At 46.6% G+C, this 26814-nt stretch overlaps 1 protein-coding gene and 1 pseudogene across 7 annotated transcripts in view; both read right to left on the bottom strand.

Moving 5' to 3' along the window:
* Positions 1-2217, bottom strand: part of CA12 (carbonic anhydrase 12) — a 48820-nt gene extending 46603 nt beyond the window's left edge. For all 7 annotated transcript variants that reach the window (XM_037054073.1, XM_037054072.1, XM_037054071.1 and 4 more), the window contains exon 1: positions 1962-2217. In XM_037054073.1, the coding sequence (XP_036909968.1) occupies positions 1962-2046 (85 nt within the window). In that variant the 5' untranslated portion in view covers positions 2047-2217. The remainder of the gene's footprint in view (positions 1-1961) is intronic.
* A 22133-nt stretch (positions 2218-24350) lies between these two features.
* On the bottom strand, positions 24351-26084 carry LOC118992487 (glutathione S-transferase P-like; annotated as a pseudogene).
* Positions 26085-26814: the final 730 nt, after the last annotated feature.

Below are 26814 nucleotides of genomic sequence, written 5' to 3' on the forward strand. Positions count from 1 at the left end.
AGAGGCTTCCCTGAGTTCTTGAAAATGCCCAGATTTCCACACCAGGTCTGGACACAGCAGGCTCAGCAGAATTCATTGAAAGGTTCCCCCACAGCAACTAAGAAATCCGAGGTTTTCTCCAGAAGACACCTGACTTCACCTTATTTTGCTCCCTCCCTCCACGCCACCAGTGTTTTTCAGATGTCCATCAGTGCCAGCTGCTGGAAACGCCTCCGAGGCGGAGGGCAGACCAGCTTGGACCGCATTGCCCAGCTTCACCCGCTCCAACCACAACCCTCAGTTAATACGGACACTCTACACCTCAGTGATCATTTGACCTTGTCCTCAAGGCAGTTTAAAAAGCCAAGAATCTCATGCGGAATAACAAAATAAAAACTGCTCTTAGAATCTAGGGGTAGGCAGGCGGGCTAATACTCAGTGTGGGGTGAAAGTGGAGTTTCTCCTGCAAGCTTCCCCCCACCCTACTTGGAGAATGGGGAGGGGAGGGGGGCAAAGGAGAGAAAGGAGGAGAGGAGGAAGGACAAGAAGGGCAGGAGAGGATGGGGAGGGAAATGGGGCAGGGAAAGAACAGACCAGGAGGAGGAGCTGTCCCCAGAGTGAGGGCAGTAACAGGCTTTCGGAAAACAGAGCCAATGAATGGCTGTTTCTCCCTCCTGTCTTAGAACAGCCTGGAGTGAAAAGGGAGACTTCCACTGAAACTTCAGGTCTGCCGGGCAGGTCTCTAGAGGGGAACACATGGCAAAGTTTTGCAGTTTGAAAAGTTAATCCCCACTTAAATGTAACTCCTCTCTCCCACCTACCTTCTATTTCGCCCTGAAGGAGATACTATCAAGCATATCATGCCAGCCATCGGATTAGAACTGAATTCAGAGTAATGCCAAAGCTGCTGACAGCCCCGCGCCCCACTCTCCCCTGCCCTGCCCCTCGCGCACGATGACCTCCAAGAAGAAAAGGGGCTCTGGGCTCTTCCTGCTGCAGAAGCGGACGGATACCTCACAACTGCTGCCCAGTCAGGGAGCACAGGGTTTCAGTCATCATGGTCACTTCGGGCTCTTCTCTAAATATTTCAGCCTAACCCGGGACCAGGAAATATAGCACGCACAAATGTCTCCACAACTGGAGGCCACCTGTCTAGGACAGAAGCCACCGTCAGGTTCCCAGGAAGTTTCCACAGAAGTCACCATTTACTCTCTCAGAACAGCATTCACTCAGCTGTAAAGGAGGCAGGCATCCTCCTCTGGTTGCAAAGGACTGACCAATCTGACCTTGGCTGCTCCGCAAAGCCCACTGCACAGACCTGAGTCTACAGTCAGGTCCATTCACCCCTCCTGCCACCTCCCTCCGCACCCTCGGCCTCTGGCCCTTGGGGGCTAAGGGCCCTAATTACACTCACAAAAAAAAGTGTGTGTGCTCATCTCAGGGCACACACACAAGTATGTCTCGGATAGTAGAGGTCTTCTAGAGAAAAACAATGATTAAGGGTGAGATGCATCATCCCTTTGACTTGCAGCTAAAACTTAATGGTAAAGAGTGTCTCCTCCAAAGCCGAGCACTCACCGCAGGTCCAGAGGGTTCTGCGCGGGAGCGACTGCAAGCCTTTCCTGGTAGTGACACTACTCGGGATGCTCCCTCCAGTCTGCACTACCGCACGTGAATTGGAGCACAGCGTCAGTATTTTCCATCCTGGGTGCCCCCCTCCAGGGAGCAAGTTCCCAAGCACCCCTCCTTAGCCACAGGTGCTCAGAGAATTCGCAAACGCGTTTCCCCAGCCCCCGCAGATCGCGCATTCCAAAGGAAAAGGCAGCATCCCTTCTAAGAATACGCAATTTGATGCTAAGCATGTCCTTCCCTGCTCCCCCACAAATGATTTTACTTTATCATTAAAGAGCCCCGCAGGAAATCCTTCGGTGCAGGTGTGACTGGGCGCTCCAGGACTGTTAGGAAAGAGGCAGAAACTTTACCGTTGTGTGGGGCTGGGCTGGAAGTCTGTTCCTTTAAGATCACGAGCAGGAGGATGGCCGCAGCATGCAGGCTGTGGTGGGGCATCTTAGCGGGTTACTCCTGCGGGGGTCGGAGCGAGTTGCCTTGGGCTCGGGGTGGCTCGCTCTGGATCTGGTCACTGAGTTGCGGCCAGCGGGGCGCGCGCCGGGACGGGACCGCGTGCGCAGCGCAGGCGCCGTGACCAGCACTTCAGTTCTTTGCGCTCCTGGCTCCTGGAGGCTTGCTTTTATGCAGCGACTCAGCTCCGTGATGTCATCGCGCGGAAGGGAAGGACGCTCTGCCTACAAGAGGTCTGGCGCCCCAGTTCCCAGGTGAGATGTCATCCTGACTTCAGTCACGCTTTGTGGGGCGATGGCCCGGGTGCTCCTCTGGAACGTGGCTGCTGCCTTGGGAATCCAGTTTTCCGCGAAAGCAACGAGTATGCGTGGGTGAGATTGGCCCCATCGGAAAGGGAAGAGCAGGTCTAGGGACTTGCTCCAGTGGCCTTGGCCTCTCACTGCCCTTCATGAGAAGCCTCCTGAATACAATGCCATATGGACAAGAACCTCCTTCGGAACCCCAGTGGTGAGCCTGCCTGGACTGGACACACGTTAGGGATTAGATGAGACTGCAGAGGGGCTGCATTCAAACCCAGAGTGGATTGTCCAGTGTACCCTCATAAGGTCTTATCTTTGAAATTTAGATGTGAAGAAATGAATTAAGACAAGGTAGACAGCACAGTGGGTGGAATACAAGTGAACAGCTTTACTAAGCAATTAGATTTTCCCCTAGCATCAGGTAAGTAGGCCAGGTTCATGCTGGTTCATAACACCCATTCGTTCTCTAGGAAGAGGGGGGCTGGTCACGTCTCTGGGTAGCAGGAAAGGGATTCACATCATTGGCTGAGCACCTGGTATGTGCCAAGCACCGCACTAGATCTTAATCAGTGGCTGGGTTCTGTTTCCAGCGCATATCTTCACCTGTTGCTCACTTCAACCCACTTTTCTCACATATTTGTACTAATCTAAATGTGTATACATATACATACATCCATATATGCATGTGGTTCTGATCCCCTTTGCATGTAACCCATGTTCAGTTGTTAAGTCAACATTCTCATTAATCTGCTCTCTCCAGTACTCCCAGATCCTCCTGCCGCTGTTCCTGTGACTTGCTGTTCTCCCCACCCTTGTCATTGGCGTTTTGACTTTCCCGGGCCCAAGTGTCTCTGTTCTGCTCCTGGTGCTGGGCCCGGTTTCCTCCCCATTCTGCTCTCTTGGCTCCCTGCTGCCCAGCGACATTGTTCAGGCCACACGGTCTGCTGACAGGTGTCCACCCAATCGCTCCCCCCGCCCAGTCGCTGGTACACAATCCCTGGTTCTGAGGCCTGGTCTGCCTTGCCCTCATCTCTTGGCCATGGCGGCCTGACCAGCCCTCACCCCTCTCAGGTCTGTCCTGACCCTCAGGCCCACGTGGACTCTCAGGCCTGCCTCAGTGACCAGTGAAGCCTTTCGTCATCAGAGGTGGTCTTGGAGGGATAGAGCAACTTCTGTGCTGTGGGTTACGAGGAAGTACATGCCACCTGTATTTCAAGGGGTGCAACTGTCCTGTCCCTCTCAGTCCAGCTATTGTTTGGGTTAATAAAGGGCTTCAAAGTCTCATTGAGGAAGTAGTTACAAAGAAAATCTTGTTACAAGTGTTTCCAGACCACAGTAGGCTTAAGGATGACCTTTTCTGCCTGCAACTCCCAGCAAAGAGCCTTGTGTGAGCTCCCGAGAGGCGAGTGAGCATTTCCCTGTGGTTCTTAAGACACTCGTGCCTCTGATCTGTTATCAAGGGCTTTAGAAGATGAATGTGTTAGAGGAACACCACAGATTGGCAGGAGCCCCTGCAGTTCAGAGATACGCATGCTGACTCTGGAGGTGAAATCACTCGTCCCACGTCTCAGGACTAGTCAGAGGTAAGCCAGGCTGGGCACACGCATTTTGTTTCTCCCACCCCAGATGTTTTCCCTTTACGGCTAAAAATTAAGTTCAGTTTCTCCTCAAACATGCATCTCTAAGTGTTCTCCAAGGATCCCCAGAGATGGAGAGGTTTTTTTAAAGTGGGTTGGATTTCATGGAACAATAAGGAAAATTGTGAACTGGGTTCGATGGAAAGAAAGGAGAGGATTGGAATATTTAGTGCATGTCTAGGTCAGAGACCTGGTTAATGAGGAAGAATAGGTAACAATTAAAAGAGAATAAGACTATAAACTGAGACCCACTGCTGTGAGTGCTTTGGATGGTTTTTAAAAAATCTTATGGGGGCAAAGGGGAAAAGCAAACAGAAATGTATGAAATAACCAAACTTCTAAAGTGTTGATGCCAAATGCCGAGGGCACCACCTTCCCCCAATGAACAGCACAAAGCTAACCAGCTTAAGTCCCCGACTCTGGGAACTTTACCTGCCAGTGGCTTCACCTGAGGCCCGAGTGGCTGAGCATGTAGCAACTTGCTCTGTCACCATCCAACAGGGCCGTCCGTGTCAGCCCATAAACAGCCAGCACTCAACGGGTGAGGATGGAAAATAGACCTTCCCACCCACAATGAGGCAGACGGCCACCAGATGACACACCTGCACAGAAGGCTCCAGGGAACAGAGCTCCTCTAAAATGTCACCCTCTGGTTAGAAGAGTTAATATTATTAAAATATCCATACTACCCAAAGCAGTCTAGAGATTCAGTGCACTTCCTATCAAAATTCAAATGGCATTTTTCACAGAAATAGAACAAACAACCCTAAAACTTGTGTGGGACCACAAAGACCCCGAGTAGCCAAAGCAATCTTGGAAATGAAACACAAAGCCAGAGGCAGCATGTTTCTTGATTTCAAACTATATTACAAAGGTACCATAAGCCAAACAGGATTGCGTTAGATTCAAAACAGACAGAGCTCAATGGAACAGAATAAACAAATAAACCACTCATATATAGTTAACTAATTTATGACAAAGTGGGCAAAAATATACAATGAAACTAGACTACTGTCTTACACCACACACAAACACTGATTCAGAATGAATTAAAGACTTCAATGTAATGCTTGAAACCATAAAACTCCTAGAAGAAAACACAGATAATAAGCTCCTTGACATTAGTCTTGGTGATAGGTTTTTTTCTTTTTTTTGGATCTGACTCTAAAAACAAAGGTAAGCAAAGCAAAAATAAACAAATCGAATTACATAAAACTAAAAAGCTTCTGCACAGCAAAGGAACCATGAGCAAAATGAAAAGGCAACCCATGGAATAGAAAAAGTGTTTGCAAACCGTGTATCTGATCAGGTGTTAATATCCAAAATATAGAAAGAATTCGTACAACTCAATGGTGAAAAAACGAACAATCCATTTTAAAAATGGGCAGAAGACCAACTAGACATTTCTCCAAAGAGGACACACAGGTGACCCTCGGGCACGTGGAAAGGCGCTCGACACCACCGATCATCAGGGAAATGCAAATCACAACCACAGCGAGCCGTGGCCTCACGCCCATCGGAATGGCTCTCATCACAAAGAGAAGAAAGAGCCAGTGTTGGCCAGGGCGCCCTACTTGGGGAAAAGGGAATCCTCCTGCACTGTTGGCGGGAGTACAAAGCAGCAGCCACCACTGTAGCCATACGACTGTGAGAAGCAGTGTGGAGGCTCCTTAAAAGTAAAAAATGGAGTGACTACAGGATCCAGTAATTCCACTAGAAGGCATTTATGCAAAGGAAATGAAAACACTCGTTTGGAAAGACATCTACACCCCTGCATTTATTGCAGCATTGTTTGTAATAGCCAAGGTAGGGACACCACAGCAGTGTCCATCAATAGGTGAGTGAGGAAAGAAGATGTGGTGTATAAATACATATATACAATAGTATATATTATATGTATATATTATATATACATATTATGTATAATATGTATATATTATATATGTATATATTATGTATATGTATATATTATATGTATATATTATATGTACATATTATGTATAATATGTATATATTATATATACACATACATCTGCAACAGCATACTACTCAGCCATAAAAAAATGAAATCTTGCCATTTGTGACAACATGGATGGGCCTTAGGAAAACCTGCTGAGTGAAATAAGTCAGAGGAAGATAAATACCACGTGATTTCCCTTACATGTGGACTCTAAAACACGGAACGGTGATGACCAGAGGAAAGGGTGTTGGGTGGGCGAAATGGGTGGAGGGCATGAAGAGGCACACACTTCCAATGACACCGTGAGCCACGGGGATGCAGTAGGCAGCATAGTGACCGCAGTGAATAACATCATAGCACGTACTCAGAAGTTGCCAGGAGAGGAAGTCCTGAAAGTTCTCATCATGAGGGGAAAACACTCCTTTGTGCCTTTGTATGGTGAGAGATGGTAGCTGGGCTTACAGTGGTGGTCATTTCTCAGTGTATGCAGATGTTCAATTATGATGCTGCACATCTAAAACTACTATGTTACCTGTCAATTATACCTCAGTTTAAAAATCAGTATGAGGGCAAGGGCAAAGGAGGGAGGGAATTTGGGGTGTGGTGCCAGATGGTCTAGGCTGCCGGGCTGCCCACCGCTCACTCGAGGGCCTTGACAATGACGCAGGCTCTGCACTTCAGTCTGCAAGATGCGGGTATGAGCCTGGTCCCTGGGATACCTGACCAAGTTGCTGGGTCCCTGGAATGAGATAAGGCCAGTGAACATCTTTCTCCGTTCATTCCCTCCCTCGTTCACCCGCTATGGGCCACACTGTGCTAGGCATAGTCTTTGTTCTTGGCATATGCGCAAACATAAAACAAATGCTCTCATAAACAACTATGTAATTACTATGGTAATACGTGCGATCAAAGGTTGATGTACAACCAGGAGGCACCCGTCCTGTCCTGGGGCAGTGAGGGAAGACATCAGTGTGAGATTAGATTCTGTGACTTCATGAAGCCTTTGAAGTAAAGTCTTGTCAGTGTTTGACGTAATCGTTCACCTTTCAGGCATAAGGGCTGGAGTACAGAGCATTTTGTTTCTTAAGGTAAGAAACTCTTCAAACAGCCTCATTATCAGTTGGGAGTGCACTTGTGGATGGGGCCAAACAAAGGGCTGGTGGGAGGAGAATGGACATTTATTGAGTGCCTGCTGTTTGCCTGACACTTTGCTTAGCACTTTCTTCTTAGTACCTGTGGGGATAGTGTTAGGTTTGCCCTCTTACGGATGAGGAGTCTGAGGCTTGGGGATTTTAAATCCTTTCCAGACACAACTTCGTGAGGCTTTTGAGTGACAGAGCCTGAATTCTCAGCCAGAAGATTCTGTCTCCAAGAGCCCAGAGGTTCTTTCCACAGCTGTCCTAATAAATGCCTCCAACGTGGACATTTCATTTCTGGATCCCTCTGACAGGGGACTCTCCAGTTCTCTAGACGCTGCAGTCAGTTATCTGTTGACCAGGAGCACCACGTGGCAGCGGCATAACACTCAGCACCAGGCATGGGTGTGTCCTCCCCAAGCCCCGTGGGTTACTGAGGGACCCTACACTCCGATCTGTGCAGGCAAAGTGTGTCAGGAGGGACTTGAGTCCACAGAGTTTTCATTCAACGTGGTTCTCCGCTGAAGGAGACGGAGAATATGAGCCCAACCACGCAGATCTCTGTCATATTAACGAAGCCTGCTTTGACCAAGGGAAGAGGGTGGGGAGCCAAGCACAGAGTGAGAACTGGAGGGCAGGGGGGAGGGGGGAGAAGGGGGGAAGAAGGGGAGGGAGGAAGGAGGGAGGAGGAAGAAAAAGGTCATCGGATTTTCATTGACTAGGCAGTGGCTGAGAGAATCTGGAGGCCAAAACTTGAATGTGCCCACTGATCCATGTCTTTGAAAATAGTCAGTTTTGTAGCTGTAGTCACAGCTACTTCTGCAGCTGTGGCTTGGAGTCATAACCTCTATGTGAACCCTGGCTACCACCCTGCTCAGTTTCAGGCAGATCAGTTGAAGGGCAATGTGACCTGCAAGAAAGGAGCCAGACTCGAGGCTCTGCCAAGAGCCGGCCCTGGGCCCTGAGCAAATCTCTTGCCCAGTCTGTGCCTCAGTTTTCTGGTCTGTTCAGCTGAAGTGAGAACGTCTAACCTCACACAGGGTTGCTGGTGTGGCATGAGACCATGGGTGTGCACATACTTTGGACAACAAAATGAAAGCACTGGATGTATACAAGTCAATTAGACACTCCTCGGTGTACTTGAAACAAAAGAAAGGAAGTTATCTTGATCTCAGGCTTGGTTTAGTAATCTAAGAAAATGAAAACTGGATTCTAACAAGGGACTGAGAGTTTTCACCGGCCCCCCCCATCCCCGCCACCAGTCACCATGGTTACTGGGCACTCTAGTCCGATTACTCGTCCACCGAATTCCTTAGCTGCCGCTTCTGTCAAGTAGGGAATAATGGCTTGTCATCAGAACTTCTTTAAAGCACTCTGTGTGATTAATAAAAAATGACAATAATTCAAAATTCTATGCACAGGGAAGTTTATCATTTTAAGTAAAAATAAACCTTAATGCAATATGTTTAACCCTTTCCCGGTAAATTATTCTGAAAACCATAGTTAGCTGACACCAAAGCTGCTTGAGAGCCATCACTCGACTCTAGCAGCTCGAGGTTTCTCAGAACCTTCGCTCCTTTCACAGCTGCCGGTTGGATCCACTCTCCTCTGACCTCGGGGGATTGGTCCAGATCTGGTTCTTCTTGTTCTTAGTCTGAAGCACTATCTCTCTCACCCCTGTTTTTTAAACCAAAGTACAGTCACAGACCACATTCCAGCAAGCTCACAGGTGCCGACCTAGAGTGAGTAGTCATTATGTCAATACTGACAACTTCCTCCCAGGGCTGGGGCGGCCAAGTGGTGTCGGGCAAGGAGTGCTGGCATCACAGGAACCTGGGTTTTGAAACCCACCTCTATCACTCACTACCTGTCCGGCCTTGGGCAAGTCACTTAACCTCTCTGAGTCTCAGTTTCCTACTTTTTAAGGAGATGAGGGCCTTCGAGTATGTATACCCCAATGAGCAATAGGAAGAAATACATATACTAAACTAAGCATGTAAAGAACTTAGCACAGTGGCACGTAATTAACACTATATAAAAAATAGTTCTCTGCTATAGAAAGGTCTTGACTGGCTGAAGTCAAGTCAACTATTTCACCCCAAAGTTTCTAGTTGGGGGAACCCCACCAAAGTGTCTGAACACTAAGAGAAGAATGATGAGTGGCGATTTTCAGGTATCTTTTGCCCCCATAATTCTACCCATCAGTCTTTGAAATAATGTAGCCTTTGTCCCAACACAGTCTTCCTACTGAAGCAATGAATATGCCTTCTAAACCAGTAGGCTCAGAGCAACTTGACCACAGAAAACACTTATTCCCTGGAGTCTCAAGGCTAGGCGGTATTCCTGAGCTCAGAGATGCCACACACTGTTGCAGTAAGCTGTTAATTTCCTCTTGCTTAGATACTCTAATTCCCTAAAAATGTAGGAATTTATAAGCTGATTCCTCATTTCAGTTCCTTACAAAGAAAACAAGCAAGCACCCCCAGGCGCCTGCATTTCAGTTTGCATTCATCTCTGCTGGTTCTAGAGTACTGGGGACATTCAGTGTGATTCTTCAGCTGGAGTCTGCGCGCTCAGCTGGGCCACCTTGTTTCCGTCCTGGCACCTGACAAAGCTCAGGAGGCTGGAAGCCTGGTGCACTCCACATTGCTGGCTCCGGAGCCTGGGCAGGTGAAGACTGGGAGCTTCCCAGCAGACCACTCAAGTGGATCTGCCTCTCTGGCCAGAGGCTGGCGAGGATCCAGCTTCTTTGCAAGCCCCAAGAAAGGGCTCAGGTGTATCCAGGGGCCAGCAGACCAGGTAGGCAGCCAAGGCCTCTGAGTTCTCTTACCCAAGACAACAGCCAGCAAACTAGAGACATTTCCTGAGGAGAGGCTGCGTGGTGAGCCCGCCAAGCCGAGTAGAGAAATCTTACCTATGGAGCTAACTTCCTTTCGCCCACCCCACTCCTTGTCCTTAAAGTGAGAGCTTGGACTCACTTTCTAACGGAACAAGTCAAGCTAGACTACTTATGTCTGTATCTCAGTTTTTTAAACACCAATATGCAAAACTTAGTTTTGATATTGTATATACCTTGTTACTTGACAGGACTTTGTGAGTGATAAAAATGATGGCAAGAGGCCCCAGCCAGGTGGCTCAGTTGGTTGGAGTGTTATCCCACACACCCAAATGTTGCAAGTTCGATCCCTGGTCAGATCCCTAGGTTGTGGGTTTGATTCCCAGTCAGGGTTGCAGACCACTCTGCCTGGTTCTAGGAATTGTATCTCGACCCCTTGTGGCTAAGGGCGAGGGACGACCCTTGGAATACCAGCCACAGGAGACAAAACTTGTCTCTGGTAGAAAACGCTTCCTCAGTTTCCTCTCCCTGCCTCCAAAGCTTGGTCGGAAGTCAATGATGGGTAAGACCCCTCACAGCGGGGGGCAACCTAAGCCAGACTTGATCACTTAGGAGGCCTTCATGGAAGGACTCGGCTGGGGCGGGGGGCGGTGCTGCAACAAAGAGCAATGGACTCTCACCCCCATCTATGACAAAGCCCGAGTCCCCATGTTCTCTGGGAGAAGCACTTCCCGGCTCTAATCCCCTTAAGCCTGAATACCTGTTGGGGAAATGTGCAGCTCCTTGCCTTACTAGAGCGTGTCCTGGGGAAAAATCTGGCACCACAAAGACTTTCTGATAAACCTATGAAATCTGCTCTGCTAAGAGTGCTTTCATTCATATGTTAAGGGTTCAAGCAGGAAACCCTAAAACTCTGTTCCTGACAGACTCTGTATCAGACTAAGCCCTCAGATTTCTTTGAAATGTTATCTACTGTTTGATCCTTGCCAACCTGTATTTCTGTGTATTACAACCCAATAAAAGCCCCTGGAGGAGGGAGTTCAACACCTTTTTCCCCTGAGAAACTGGCCACTGATCACGGCCTTTTTCCTTAGGGAAAATGGCCACTTCTCCTCCCCAAGCAGATCACATCATGTCTCAGTCATGATTACTCTCATCCGTGGTGGCTGGGGGGACTTGCGAGGAAAGTCACCCCCACAGGTCGGGACACATACAAGAGGCAACTGATCTATTGTTTCTCTCAATATTTCTCTCTCCCTTCCTTTCTTCCAGAGATCAATAGACATATCCCTGGTGAGGATTAGATAAAATGATGACAAGATACAGGGAGAGTTCTTCAAGGACGTTCAAAGAATCAGAAAATTAGGACCAAGAAATTTAGGCTCTGTTTTCAAATTCTCTTTCCCTGGAGGACAGGGAAGGCAAAATGCCCCGACTACCTCAGTTATTCCATTTTTATGATAGAGACCATGCCACTTAACTCCAGTGAGAATTTGTAAAATTCTTTTGAGTGTTTAGGGAGGACACCACAATCCATAACCGTATAGTGGTGCTTGTAACTGGGGTTGTTTGTTTTTAGTGGTGGCACCAGACCTGTCTGTGCTCAGAAGGATCCTGGGTGCACTGCACCTCCGGGAGAAAACCCAAGTTCTCACAGGCCCAGTTCATAGGAAAGAAGTCAATTCCGAGATAGTAAGTGAGGGAAATCCCATCACAGCCGCTCTGAGCTTCAGCAGAAGGGGACGAGGGCAGGGAGAATGCTAGCAAAGAAGCAGTGCTAACTTGTTGCCACTGTCGAGACAAGAAGGGAGAGGGACTGGGAAGTGAACTCTAACTCCTTGGCCTCCTGGCTGGTGCGTGAGCAACATGGTGACTTGGTGAAGACTCAATGGGAAGTCTAATGCTGGACAAAGCATTGCCTGGCCGAGACAGGAAACAGCACTTTCGCCACTGAACCAGCACAGGGAAACACCTCAGCCCAGTGGTTTCCACGTACAAACTCAGTCAGAGGGAATCTGTAAAAGCAGAAGCTGCCCACTGATCCATCCTGCCTGACAATAACTTCCTACTTGCACATTCCATTCTCATTACTGTCCTTGTCGACAAAAAAACATTTACCTGGTTGCTATTGAGTAAATATACCATATTTTGTATACTACTTTTTAAAAAACAAACATTGCACCGCAAGCACTTCCCCACATTTCGACATAGTATTAATTTTAACATTGATAACATCATAACACAAGTTTCAAAAAGTCACAAAACCTGAGACGACTAGCAATTTAAAACAGGGGTCAAGTTTCTTGAGTGATTTCCTCAAGAGGGTCAGGAAACTCCTACAAAAGCAACAAAGATACAATTTCATGGATTCAGATAAATATGACCATGGGTAGATTGTCAGTAAGTCAGTGGCTTGGTGGCTTTGGGGACAAGAGGAAGTGAGTGTACACACAGAGCTGGTCATGTGGGGGAGATGAGACCCCCTAGGATGGGTTCAAGTTCATAGTGAGAGCAGAGGTGGCCACAGCGTATAACAGTGAGTCTTCATTCTAAGTTTACATGCTGAGCAGTGGTAATGGTTCTTCTAAAGAAGCTTGCGGGCCCCAGAGCTCCTAAAAGAGCCCAAGAGCCATCCATGCCTGAGAACCAGGGATGCTCACGGAAGGGAAAGGTTTGGGAACTCCTCAGAGCTGGACATCCACGAGGGACATTTCATTCTTTTCCCACTTCCAGGCAGCTGCCAGCCACCCCCGCTCTGGCTCTGCTCTTGTTCTCTTCTCTGTTTCATTGGCCACCTCCCTCCACTTCAACCCTCTCCACCCTTCGGCCTGAAGAATCAGTGGGCTGTGGTCTTCAGGTTCCCTAGAGTGAGTGCTGGCCCGGGGAACTCAGACCTAGCTGAGGGATGAGCCAGGGCAGTAGGAAGTAACTAGAAAGATAGTGTCCCAGGAAACAAGGGGATAAATTTTACTTGTTACATTTCTGTATTGTCTGGGTTGTTTTTAACAGCAAATCTGTTGCAAACTAAAACACACAAGTTAAATTCTTTTTAAAATTAAAAGAGGCAGATGTGTTCTCTGTTAAGAGAAAGAAAAGAAATGACAGACTGTCTGGGAGAAGAGGGCATCATTAGCCAACAAAAGCAGCAGAAAGACCACAAGTGGTGAGTGATGAGAAAGGCAATGGACTTCAGGTGGTCCTTAGGGCCTCAGAGAAGTCTGGTTCTGCAAACAGAGGAGTGAGCCATGTAGGAGGAAGAATGCTGGGAGGGGAAATGGGGACTGATGGTAAGAGATGGGTCACTTAAACACTTCTGTAGAAGGAGCCCCAAAGCTTTGGAAAACTTGGGGCAAATGAGGAGAATAAGCAGAGCGAACGTTTCTGAGGCCAGGAGGGAATATTCCAGATGGAGGAGAACTGGAAAGAAAGAGACCAAGAGACGTGAGGAGAGAACTGTTAAGGGGCATAGCGGAGAAAATGGTATTATGAAAACTTCCAAACACATGTAAAAGTCCAGAGTGTGGTTATAAGGAGCCCCCCGTGCCCATCGCCCAGCGGCAGCAATGACCAACTCACAACCAGCCTTGTTTCATCTGGGCTTTCACCAAGCACTGCCCCTCCGCTAAGCTATTTTGAAACGCATTCAAGACTTCACATTATTTCAGGGATTCTCAGATTCCGTGTGCATCAGAAGCCCCTGGAGGGCCTGTGAGAACCTAGATTGCTGCGTCCCACGCCCAGAGTTCCCGAGTCAGCGGGTCCGAAGTTGGGGCGAGAGTGAGTGTTTCCAACAAGTCCTCAGATGACGCTGATGCTTCAGATCCAGGAGCCTCTTTGTGAGAACCATTTTATTGTTTCATCTGTAGATATTCCTTCTTTAAAAGGACTCCCTTTTTTAAAACACCATCACAGTGTTGTCACCACTTACGAACTTCAATAATTCCTTAATATCACGTTTTCCCAGTAATCCTCTTGGTGGTTTTACTAACCACTGGTTTGAAATGAGCCCGAACAAGGTCCATACTCTGCAATTAGCTGATATTGTCTCTTTCAACTCATTTAGCCTTAGGTAGAGTTTGAACTGGAGCCTGAGGAATGGTCTGAGCAGTAGCACAGGGAGACGGCAGATGTTTGTGAAAAGAGCAGAACTCAGGTTTGGATCCCACTCTGGCTACTGATTGGCTGAGAGAGGCTGGACCAGCAATCTGTGTGTTCTGAGCCTGGCTTTTGTTTGTGAAGTGAAGATAATGAGCCTATCCCATGGAACACTGTGGGAATTATACGAGAAGAAGCCTGCGGCACGGTGTCTGACACAGCGCAGGGCTAAGGAACTAGGAGCCGTGGGTTTGCAGAAGCTCTGTGGTCTCGGGCAAGTACTTAACTTCTCTGGGCTTCAGTTTCCCAATTGATAAAATGGAGATATGAACAGTACTTATTTTATAGGGTGGTGGATGGTCTAATGGGTACAAGCATCTTAAGCACAATAGCTAATGTCCAATAAGCATTCAATTTTTTTTGTTGTTATGAAAATACCAGTGATTATTAGGAGTACAGTGAATGTACTCCTAATGTACTCTCTCCCCCCGCCCCCCTGAATAGGAATGCCTTCTTGGAATCTTGATTTTTCAAAGTGATGGATTGGGAGATCCCAAGCCATGAATTTATGTCTTTCCCACCTTACCTCGGTCTTAGTTTGGTGACCGGCACCATCATCCTCCCAGTTGCCTGAGTTAGAAACTTTGGGGCTCAACGTGGACCCAACCCCCATTCCGTATATCATCCATTATAAATGCTTCCACCTTCAGGCAACTTCTGGGGTCCATTCCCAAAGGGAATGAAAGAGCCTAACAGCTCCAGGCAAGAGGACTAGGTCCTTAATCAACACTCCTTGACCGTTGGTTTTCACTTCGGTTGCCTCTGTTGTACTTCTGACAGCTCTCCCCTCCCACCTGCACCCCAGCAACCGCCCCCCCCCCCGCCTCCCCCGTCCTAGCTCCTCATTCTTCATCCACTCTGCCAGAGGAACACACTCGCTCTCCGTTTCTCCCCCTCATCCTCTCTCCTTCCCTCTGTCCCTTTTCTCTCTCGCTGCCGCACAGTGAGTGGAGTTCATGTCTCCCTCTCCATCCGTCCGTCCAAGAGCTGCTCTGGTTTCATTTGGTTCTTTCCCTCTTCATCCCTGAAACTCACTTCCATTCCACTCCCTCCCATATATCTTTGCTCTCATGTTTTTGATCATATGTTCTTGGATAGGTATGTGTACTTACGAAATACATGATGTTATTTTTATGGCTTCTGTTTTTAAATTTAGCTACCACCTTTACTTTTCCATTCCCCTAGCAACCCCCCACCCCAACTCTTTGTGAGCAGCATTACAGTGAAATGAACATCTTTGTTCATGACCCTTTAGGCCCTATGCCAGCCTTTCTGAGGCGTGTGCCCAGGAGTGGCACGTCTGGGTTGTATTATCTGTGCAGATGTGCTTTTACAATGGACTGCCAGTTGTGCCTGAGACCTCCAGAACCCCGGGCGCCTCAAGACTCCATCCAAACTCCTTCACTAAGAAACCTGACCAAACTCTAGAATGGCTTCTAGCAGCTGAAGGTCACATCCCTCCTTAAAATGCCTTCCTGAAAGAGTTACCATTTGTTCTCACCAACACCTGCTGATAGGCAGGTAGCCCCTGAACCCCATCCTAGAGCAGTTACTTTAGGACTCTCACAGTTAATTACCAATCCTTTCTCTGATTCTGGAGATGTGAATCAACCACCCCAAACTGTTTCCTGAAGGACCTGAGAGGCTTCTCTCTGAAAAGGAAACATTGGTGGCGGCGGGGTCAGGGCGGGGGGCGGGGGGGGTCAGGGGTAACTCTCCGCTCCTCCCAGTCCCACTGGGAGAATAAGGGCCTAACTGGTGGGCACTTTGCTTCAACTTGAGCCACTGCCCCCACCCCACACCCGGTCCTAACAATGGCAGAAATGTGTTTCTCCTGTGCATAAGCACCAGTTAACAAATCCAGGGGGCCTAGTCACAGGGACTGACCCCTCCTTACACCCCTCAGTGCCTTTCCCTTATCATATCCCAGCCTTTAAAACGTCTTCAGCCTTTTGTTTTGGGGGAGCTGAGTTCAGTTCACCCTGGGCTCATTTTCCCTCTTGCATGAGTTACTGAATAAAACCTGTCCTTAAGGCTTTAACTAGCGTCAGCTCTGTTTATCTTCCACGTGTCCTAGGACAGCTCCACCCGTGTACTCCCCACTGGACAAGCAGAAGAGCTTCCGCTTCCCTACAACCTTGCCAGAGTTTGGTAGCCACCAACCTCCTGATTTTTGCCAGTCTCGTGGGTAAAAAGAGATATCTTGCTATTGTTTTAATTTTAGCTTGCCTAATGACTAGTGAGGCTGAGCAAAACTAGTGGATTTTCTTGTGTGAGTTGTATGTTCATTGCTTCTGCCCATTTTTCTGTTGGGTTCTCTATCTTTTTCTGGTAGCACTTTCTTATATATTCTGGGTAAATAATCCTTTCCTGGTTTTAGAAGTCTCAAATGTTTCTTTCTCAGTATATCACCTGTCAGTTAATTTTGAAATTGATATCTACTGTTATATTACCAATAATTTTACATAGTTTAGTTCATCAGTTTTTTTGACCTATGATTACATGTCCTAGATATTATTTTTATTTTTTTAAAGATTTTATGTATTTATTCATAGACAGAGGGGAAGGAGAAAGAGAGAGAAGGAAACACTGATGTGGGAGAGAAACACTGATTGGTTATCTCGTACACACCCTGACTGGAGACCCAGCCCACAACCCAGGCATATGCCCTTGACTGGGAATCAAACCAGCTGGCTTTGCCTGTGGGTTGATGCCCAACCAACTGAGCCACAGGGTCAGGGTGTTAGGTCTTTTTTTAAAGAAAAAGTTCACTCTCAATTTCAATATCACACATATGTTCTCCTATGTACATTTCTATTTTTCGATGGATTGCCTTTCACATTCACATATTTAATGCATCTGAAGTTCACCCTTGTTTATGGTGTTAGGGATCCATCTCAATTTTTCCCCAGGAGGCAAGCCAGTTTTTTTCTGCACTATCTCCTAAGTAGCCCCCCTCACCCCATTGATTTGTGGTGACTTCTTTTCCGTATGGCAGGTACATTCACACCCAAACACATACACACACATGTACATTTCTGAGCACTTTCTGGCCCTTCATCTACATGCATGTTTCTGCGTCACTAACATAACGTTACAGTATATAGAGCATTGGAGCACAGTGAGGCATGTCCTTCCTCTTTGTTCTTCTTTCAAAATGGACTCAGTTAATAATGAACTTTGATTTTATTCTTCAATATATATTTTTGTAGTTTTACTGAGATACAATTGACGTAGAGCACTGTATAAGTTTAAGATTCAGCATAATGATTTGACTTACATATATTGTGAAGTGATTACCACAAATAAGTTTAGCTAACCTCCATCATCTTATATAGATTTTAAAAAAAGAAAAAAATTGTTTTCACTGTGATGAAACTCTTAAGATCAACTCCCTTAACAACTTTTGTATGTGCCATATATCAGTGTTAACTGTAGTTATCATGTTGTACATTACATCCCCAGTACTTATTTATTTTATAACTGGACATCTGTACTTTTTGACCACCCGTATCTAATTTTCCCTCCTCCCACCTCTGTCACATAAATTTTTGAAGACAGTTTTTCATTCTGTCAAAAAATTGTTGAGCATATATTGAAATTGACTTGAATTTTTAGATTAACTGTGGGGAGAATAGATACCTTTACATGCTAGAGAGTCTTGTCCACCAATATATGGCATATCTCTTTGCTTATTCACATCTTATATTATTTTCTATCATAGTTTTACATTTTTCTACAAAACTTTATGTTGAACTTTTTGTAAGTTAATTTTTAAGTACTTTGTAGTTTTGTTGCTCTTATGAAAAATATCTTATTTTCTATTATATTTTCCAATTAAAATTGCTGATGTAGAAGAATGCTGAGTTTTGTGAGCAGATCTTGTTCCCAACAGCCTAGTTCTAAAGGATTTTCTATTAATTCTGTGAGGTGCTCTATGTAGATAATCAGATCACCTGTAAATGATGACAGTTTTGTTACTTCCTTTCAAATCCTTACACCTATTACTTCTTTTTCCTGTCTTATCACATTGGCCAAGACCTCCAGTACTCTGTTAAGTTCCTGTTCTTGGAGTAAATGTGAATCAATCTGCACCTGTTTTCTCCTTCCCACACCCAGGAGTTAAGCCTGCCCTAATGTAACTACAAGCTCCATCTCCTGCTGGTGCAGGATTGGTGATTCCCTTTGTCTCACAGTGGAGTTAGAGTAAACTAATCTGTCCATGAAAATGTGGGGAAGAAATAGAGCCCAATATAGAAGTTTCCCCACCTGTGGCACTTTTCCTCTTCACCCTATACTGCAATCACATACACACAAACCTTGGGAGCCAGCCACGTGCTGTCCCTCTAGAAGCTTCTCTCAGTCATTACACTAGACACTCATATCCACCAACTACCTCCTCCCTGAGACACTCAGAGAGCTGGGTTGTTTGAGATGGCCAGAAGCCTAAAATGGGGCCGCCATTTTGTCAGGATCTAGAGGACAGAGTAACATTTCTAAAATAATTAAGATCGTGAGAATGCTTTAGTCATAGACCATTGGAGGCCCTCATTGTAACATCCAGTGCCTTGACAAGCTGGCTTCACATCCTTTTCCATTAACTACAATATAGCCCACACTCAAAGCACCCCAGGTGATCGCCTTTTCCTGAACATGTGGACTTGAAACCTTACCTGTTTACCCTGGAGTTCCCTCCCAATGGGGTCCTCTCACTCTTTCTCCACATTGAGAAGTTCTACTGATTCACCAAGGTGCAGAACAAAAGTCATCATTCTGATGATGTCTTCTCAAGTTCATCCCATTGGTGTAAATCATTCCTTCCCCAATGTTCCCCATAGCACTTATCTGCCAGGTTTGCCTTATAGTTCACTGTTAGTTATCTAACTGCCCCATTAGACAGTGACCTCCAGGAGAGCAAGAACTGAGCATTGTTCATCTCTATCTCTTTAGCAGTTCTTCACACATAGTACATAATAAATATTTCTTTGTCAAATCAAATGGTAGAGATCACAAACTACAGGAAAAAGAAGTCCTTAGTAAGGGTGAAGTAATGCTCTTGCCTAATCTTGGTTCCAGCAGGATCGAATGTGAATGTGCAGAGGTGTGGTTATCTTTAGTAACACTCAGCAGCATGCAAACAGGAATGAGAACAGACACCACAAGTGCCTGCCTAGTCATTCTCTTTAGGATCAGATAAATCCTTAGAGCGTGGTAACAACAGGTATCCAGCCTGTGCCTTGCTGAGCAACCATCTAGGACAAAATGTGCCTGCAGCGTCTAACATATAGGGGCAGTGGTGGGAGTTGGCAGGTGGCCGGACATTCCTAGTCTCTGCCCTGGAGAAAACCCTAGTACACAGTTAGGTGGGTCAGGTGGGCGACTACACAAAGCCCCTGACATGTACCTATTTGAAGGTGAAGATTATGAGACCAATGAAAATTTTTCTGAAACTATTACCTTTACTTAAAAAATTTTATTGTTCAATTACAGTTGACATTCAATATTATTTGATATTTGATGGGAATTTCCAATAAGTGAGAGATTGTTTGTGTTGTAAAAGAAACATGAAAAAGATTTTTAGGACTTCCGCCAAGATGGAGGCATAGGTGGAAACACTGTGCCTTCTCCCACAACCAAGTTTGAATACAACAAAAGTTTTGGAGAACTAGGACACACCCAGAGACCAGAAAATGGAATTATATGGAAGTCGGACAGCTACGAACCGTTCAACAAGGACGGTAAGAGAGGCGGAGCCAGCAGCGGAGCTGGGTCGGGCAGGACAGACCTAGGAGCTCAGGCAGCCCGGAATTAGTCGGGGTACGGGGCAGACTGACCAAGGTCGCACATTTGCTCGCAGCAGACGGACTGCGCAGGCCCCAGGGGGCGAACCCAGTGGTAGAGGGCTGACAGCGGTGGCACACTCACGTGCAGTGGAACAAGGTGTGTGGGCCTGGTGATGATGGTGGCTGCGGTGCCGGTGGGGGTTGCAGCAGCAGGCGGTGGAGGGAAGCCATTGACCCTCTTTGACCCCGCCCCCACATACAACGTCACAACCCAGCTACTAAGTTGCCCTGCTCTGGTGAAAACCTAGGGCTCCGATCCTGCTACTTAACAGGCACAAACAGCCCAAAAGATAGTGCAAGAAGAACTCAAAGTCCCAGAGCCGATAACTCTAAGCGACCAACAGATTGCCAGCCTCTCAGAAGCCCAATTTAAGACACTATTTATCAGGATGCTCACAGAATTGGTAGAGTACAGTCACAAATTAGAGGAATATATGAAGGCTAAACTAATTGAAATGAAGGGAGATGTCCAGGAAACCAATAGCGATGGAAAGGAAACTGGGACTCAAATCAATGGAATGGACCAGAAGGAAGAACGAAACAGCCAACCAGAAAAGAATGAAGAAATGAGAATTCAAAAAAATGAGGAGAGGCTTAGGAACCTCCAGGACATCTTTAAATGTTCCAACATCCAAATTATAGGGGTACAGCCACGAGTGGAAAACGTATTTGAACAAATAATAAAGGAGAACTTCCCCAGTCTGGCAAAGGAAATAGCCTTCCAGGAAATCCAGGAAGCTCAGAGAGTGCCAAAGAAGTTGGACCCAAGAAGGAACACACCAAGGCACATCATAATTACATTAGCCAAGACTAAAATGAAGGAGAGAATCCTAGAAGCAGCAAGGGATAAGGGGACAGTCACCTACAAAGGAGTACCCATCAGACTGTCAGCAGATTTCTCAAAAGAGACCTTACAGGCAAGAAGGGGCTGGAAAGAAGTATTCCAAGTCTTGGCTTCCAAGTCATGAAATCCAAAGACCTACAGCCAAGATTGCTTTATCCAGCAAAACTTTCATTTAGAATGGAAGGACAGATAAAGTGCTTCTCAGATAAGGTCAAGTTCAAGGAGTTCATCATCACCAAGCCCTTATTATATGAAATTCTAAAGGGACTTATATAAGAAAGAGGTGAAAAATATTAATAGTGAAAGGACAGCAAACACACAGTTATTAACAACCACACCTAAAACAAAAGCAAACCAAGAGGACAGCTAGATCAGGAGTGGAACCATAGAAATGAAGAACACATGGAGGGTTAGCAACAGGGGGGTGGGAGGGGGAGAAGTGGGGAGAAGGCACAGAAAATAGCATAGATGGTAGGTAGAAAATAGATAGGGGGAGGGCGAGAATAGTGGGGGAATAGAATCTAAAGAACTTGAGACACGTGGTTATAAACTAAGGGGGGAGAACAGTGGGGGAGGGAGTGTGCGGGTAGAGGGGAATGAAGGGGGGAATAGAACAACTGTAATGGTATAATCAATAAAATATATTAAATAAATAAATAAAATAAAATAAATCTTTCCCCTGAATATAAAAAAAAAAGATTTTTAAAAAAGAGACTGAAGTAAAATTAACAGTGTTTACACTGACATATAGCAGTTTCTTCTGTGTTTATTCTTCTTGCATCCCTGGGCAGTAGGTAAAAAAAACATTTTTGTCATTTGGGTAAAAACTGAAATAAGGAGGAATTAAATTAATTTAAATAATTCAGTACATTGTTGCAGTAATGGCCTTCAATTTATTCATACCTCACTGTATCTACATCCTTTGGTCACACCGGTCACACTGACTGCAGTCTTGGCCATGTGACTTGCTTTGATCAATGGGACCAGAGCAAACACGACACAAGCAGAAATTTAATGGGGCTTACACGTGGCAGCCTGCCCTCTCCTACTGCTCTTTGGTACCCTGAGACCACCACAGTGAGAGGACCCCATAAAGCCCGGTTAGCCTGCCAGCAAACAAGAGCCCACGTGGTACAGAGACAAGCCATCCCAGTGGAGTCTCCTTGACCCACTTCCTGTCAATCTCCGGGTGTATGAGTGAGGCTGGCCATGTGAGCAACCCATGGACCTCAGAGCTCTGCCACACCAGCCTGGATCAAAACTGTCCAAATGACTCACAAAATCATGAGAAATAATCATTGTTTGTTGTTTTAAGCCACTAAGTTTTGAGGTGGTTTGTGACACAGCAAAACCTAACTGGTATATTTCCCAGAGTCTAGATGTCCTAGTCAACAAGTTCATGTTCAATTGCTGCTACTGCCCCTCTCCTAGTCAAAGGTGAGGTTGAGATATGCAAGACTTCAGTATATTGTTTTGTGTCATAAGTGCAATCAAACCTTTTCTTGAATTCCTCAAGGGCAAAGGCCATGACTTGACTTTTCCAGCTGGCTTAGTACATTGTTTTATTCATAAAAATGCTCAGTGAGGGATATGACTTTTCTGAAAAGGAACAAAAGTTTAGGTCTTATGAGAATGTAAGGTAAAGCAACATGTGGTATGTATAACTCTCAACATTGATATAGGGTACAGATGTCTCTAATTACAAAGAACGTTTTAGACTAACTTATCTTTCTTAAGAGAGAAAACAGAGAGGAAGGAAAAAACAGGGACCATGCTTTTGTCCCCTGGGCGCAGGCCAGAGTCTTGCAGCACTTCGGAGCTGAGCAACCTCAAGGAGAACCCGTAACATTGAGCTCTATGTTTGCGGTGTCCCCTGCAGTTGTTCAGTGCGAAACTTACACAGCCGTACAGAGGCCCCTGCCTGACACAGGGCAAATGTTAAATGAATGAATGACAAGCAAGCAAGTGGGCATGTGTGCGTGCATACACATCATGTTTGTGGCATTTACCAAAATGTTAACTGGAAAGAAAAATAAACCAAATTAGAATGGGTATCCCCATTTAGTGGGCTCCTAGGGCACAAACCACTTTGCTTTTGGTGGGACAAAGTGAGAAAATATTAAGCAAAATGTGTAGATCTGATATAAATTCGAAGAAGAGACCTACACCAAATGTTGCAGGTTAAACAATAAAATAAAAAATAAAAATTCATTTTGGTTAATGGTGACACCTAGTGGTGGATCAAACTTGTGGGTTTTCCGTGGAGGGAGTCATTTTATTTTACATGTCAGGGTGTCGGGGTCCTTGGGGTGGCGGACCCCTGCTCCTGTCACAGGTGAGGCAGTTCATATCCACAGACCTCCCAAGGTCAGCCAGGTGGGACGTTGTTCCTGAAGTCAGCCCCCCAGAGGACGTTCCAGTGCAGCTGTCACAGAGACCCCCGAATACTCAAATGCCAGAGGTGGTGGGAAGCTCCCTTCCAGGGGTACGGGGTCACTCATTGTTACTTAAGACAGTTGATCTCGGCTGTCTGTGCCTTTCTCTTTTCCCATCTCCTGCCCTCGCTTCTTGTAGTTGTCCTTTTTGTGTTTATTCTCTTCCCTTCTCCTTTTCCCCTGGCAGGGCCCAATGGCTCCTCCATCCTCTCAGTCTTCCCCTTTCCTCCCCTTCTTTATTTTCCCTTCTGCTTTTACTTTCCCCTCACTTATTCCCTCCCTCTGTTTAATTCTCCTCTGTGCTCCCCGATGCTCCCAAAGGCATTGTGAATCCCAGATCTGCACCATCTAACCCATGTGGCTATTCAAGTTCAAATGAATTAAAAGTAAATGGAATAAAAAAGCCAATCCCCAGTCGCACTAGTCACATTGCAAGTGCCTAACAGCACCAGTGGCTACTGTATGGGACAGCGCAGAGTGTGGTCACTTCCATTGTTGCAGAATATCTTCTGGAAAGTGCTGGCCTAGAGCTCGGCTCACCTGTCTCTCCAGCCTCTCACCGCTTCCTTCTCCGCACCTCTTCTCTGTGGTAGCTCTTGAGACAGACTGTGTTTCCCCACCCCCTTCCCTCCTTGCTCGCTCCAGTTTAATTTGGTGGCTTCTGTTTTCTGTATGTTATTATGTAAACTCATTAAGACAGCCTTGCCAAGTGAACAGAAAAATATATAATCATGAGAGACAGTTTCTTTGGAACAGTCCGTGATTCACAGTATTTTGTTTTGCATGATTGAAACACATCAAAATATTTTTAAACCCAACACATCAACACATCATTTAAAAAAATTATACCCCAGGCCTTTCTCTGGATTTTTTTTTTTTGCTTTTTTTAATCCACATCTTTCTACCTTTCTACCTTGTCTTCAGTTAAAATAGCTTTAAAATTAAACAGTACAGCTTTTTATTAATGCCTGAAAATGTGTTTTTTTATCTACAGAATAGCTTTGAAATAAAACTTAGGAAACTGGTTACAGATTGGTGTTTGGCTTGGATGGAATGGACACTTACTTTTTATTTAATACACTTCCATAGTATTAATTTTTACCAGATTGGTGTGTATATAACCTTATAAATTACACTGAACTCTAAATTACTTTTTTTTCTCCTGGAAATGTATTGATCCTGAGGAAAGAGAGGAAGGCAGCCCCTGCCTCCTGCTTGGGGCACCACAGGCCCTCAGGTCCCCACACCCCAGGGAGGCCGAGAAGGCCTGAGTCTTGGGCCAGGTGCTGGGGCAAGCCACCTCGGCCAAGGGCCGGGGGACAGAGTCCAGGCAACAGGAGGCCAGGACCTGGTGATTCAGCAGCAAGTCCGGCAGGTCGTAGTCCACAGAGGAGATCCGGTTGCCCACGACAAAGGCCTGGCCCCCTGGATCTGGGACAGCAGGGTCTCAGAAGGCTTCAGGTGCCCCGACAGTTCTGTCACATTGTCCCCCTTGCCTGCCTTGGAGTTGTTGTGGACAAGGATGATGCATTTTCAGCGAAGGTCCTTCATGCTTTCATTCACCATGTGCGCCAGGCAGCCTCCTGCTGGTGCTTCCCACGTAGCCCAAGGGAGTGGTCCGAGTCACAGGATGGCATTGGACTGATGAGGCCTTTGTCCTGGAACTCGGGGAACTGCCCGTACAGACAGGAGGCCTTGAGGGAGCCCTGCAGCCAGGCCTCCTCAGTCAGCACCTCCTCCTTGGGGCTCTGGCCCTGGTCGGCTAGCAGCACACGCATGGCATCGCTGCGCCCTGGACTGGGACGTAGATGATGGAGCAGGGTGGCCTGGTTGTGGTGTAGACAAAGGCTGCGGTGATGGTGGCAGAGCTCTGGCCTGAATTCTATAGTACTTTTGAAATTAAAGTAAATGTCACAACCCTGAGAGGCTGAAACTGAAGACAGCCCAGGAATGTGAGCTCTCAGAGAAAAGGTAATTTCCAAATGAGCCCACAGGGTTTGGGTGATGATATGTCTCTTTAAAGAGATAGCGTGTGTGGAAGTAACACGATATTAACTTTAGATTTGTGTTCGGTGATGATTTGCCAAGATTCAGAGTGCCCTGGCCAGTGGTGCCTCCTGACTGCTGGTAGAGTTTATGTTTTAAAAAAAGCCTTCCTTTTCCTTCCCTCTCATGATTAAAGGGAGATGACTGAGAGACCATCCCTTTGGTGCTCCTCTCAATAGGATTGAGAAGGTTAGCCGAGAGCAGTCTTTTCCTCCAGGGGTACACTCACCCACCTCCCTCTCAATAAGGGCTGGATGAGTAAAGTCAAAGTCACCGTCTCTCCTCCATTTCCACAGCTCTCCCACGCTGGTCACGGCTGCATGTCTTCCTTCACACCACTGGGTCTTCAAGAAGCAAAGAGGATAGAGCCCGAGGTCTTGCCTGATTTCAGAGCTGCCTCCAGCCCAAAGGTACTTCGAAACTCAGACTTAGGTTGCATTTAGAGTAAAAGCTCATGTCTCTTTAAAAGGGGGCCTGGGGACCGGGACAGAACTGTCACACTGTAAGTGTGAGAAAACAACCCCACTGCCAGTTTGAGAAAAGGGGAAACCAAGGCAGGGCACAGTGAACTTGGCGTGAGCTGGGGTTTGCAGTCAGTGCTCTTGACTTCCCGTAAGACCACACGGCATCCAAACATATAATCATACGCCCAGACAGAACTGCGGCGTCTCTGTGAACATTCGTCTAAATAAAGCGCCGCCTGGACCATGCGCCCAGGGGAGTTGGTTTGTGGTTCTTGCCAACTGTGGACTTCTGTGTTGCCACACGGGCCTGGGGTGGACTCATCGTTCTCGCAGAAGAACAAAGGTTGACGCTTAGGCTCCATGGGACACATGGAGTCTGTTTCTAATGAGAGGCTCCTGGTGCCCTGTGTTGGGAAGGCAAACAGCAGGCCCTCCCTTCAGCAGAGGACCAGCACTGTCCTGACTCCGAGGAAGACTGGCCACGGGAGGCGGAAAGCTCAGGGTCATCAGTGCTAGAAGGGCCCTTAAAATGATTCCAGCTTACCCTCCCATTTCATAGAGAGGGAAACTGAGGTCCCAAAAGGTTAGGAGGTCAAGTGACCTTCCCAAGATTGTGGAAGGGGGTCATGGTGTTGGGGCCTCCTGCCAGGCTCCCCGGCCCCCTGGTGCTGCTGCCCCTGCACCAACCTGGCCACCCAAAGACCCTGGGCAAAGATTCTTCCTCTCGTGTCATGGAAGGGCACAACCACTTTCCCCATGTTCATTCATTAATGGGGTTCTTGACCCAACGAAGACTGCTCAGTGTGTGTCTGCAGGCCACGTTTTAAAGGTACATTTGTGCTCATACACCAGCTACTAGCCCTTGTGGTTACTGAGCTCTCGGAACATTGCCAGTGCAAATCAACTCACGCTGCAACCGTAAAATATAAGTCAGATTTTGAATACTTGGTATAAAAAAATGTGAACTGTTTCAGTAGTAATTTTAGCCTGATTATATATTGAGACGATAATATTTTAGATCAAAATATGTTATTAAAATTACCTGTTTATTTTTACTTTGCAACTCGTGGCTGCTAGAACCTTTCAAGTGACCTATGTAGT

Source organism: Sturnira hondurensis, unplaced genomic scaffold, assembly GCF_014824575.4.
Source record: "Sturnira hondurensis isolate 20B ecotype Veracruz unplaced genomic scaffold, ASM1482457v3 Scaffold0008196, whole genome shotgun sequence".
Lineage (NCBI taxonomy): Eukaryota > Metazoa > Chordata > Mammalia > Chiroptera > Phyllostomidae > Sturnira > Sturnira hondurensis.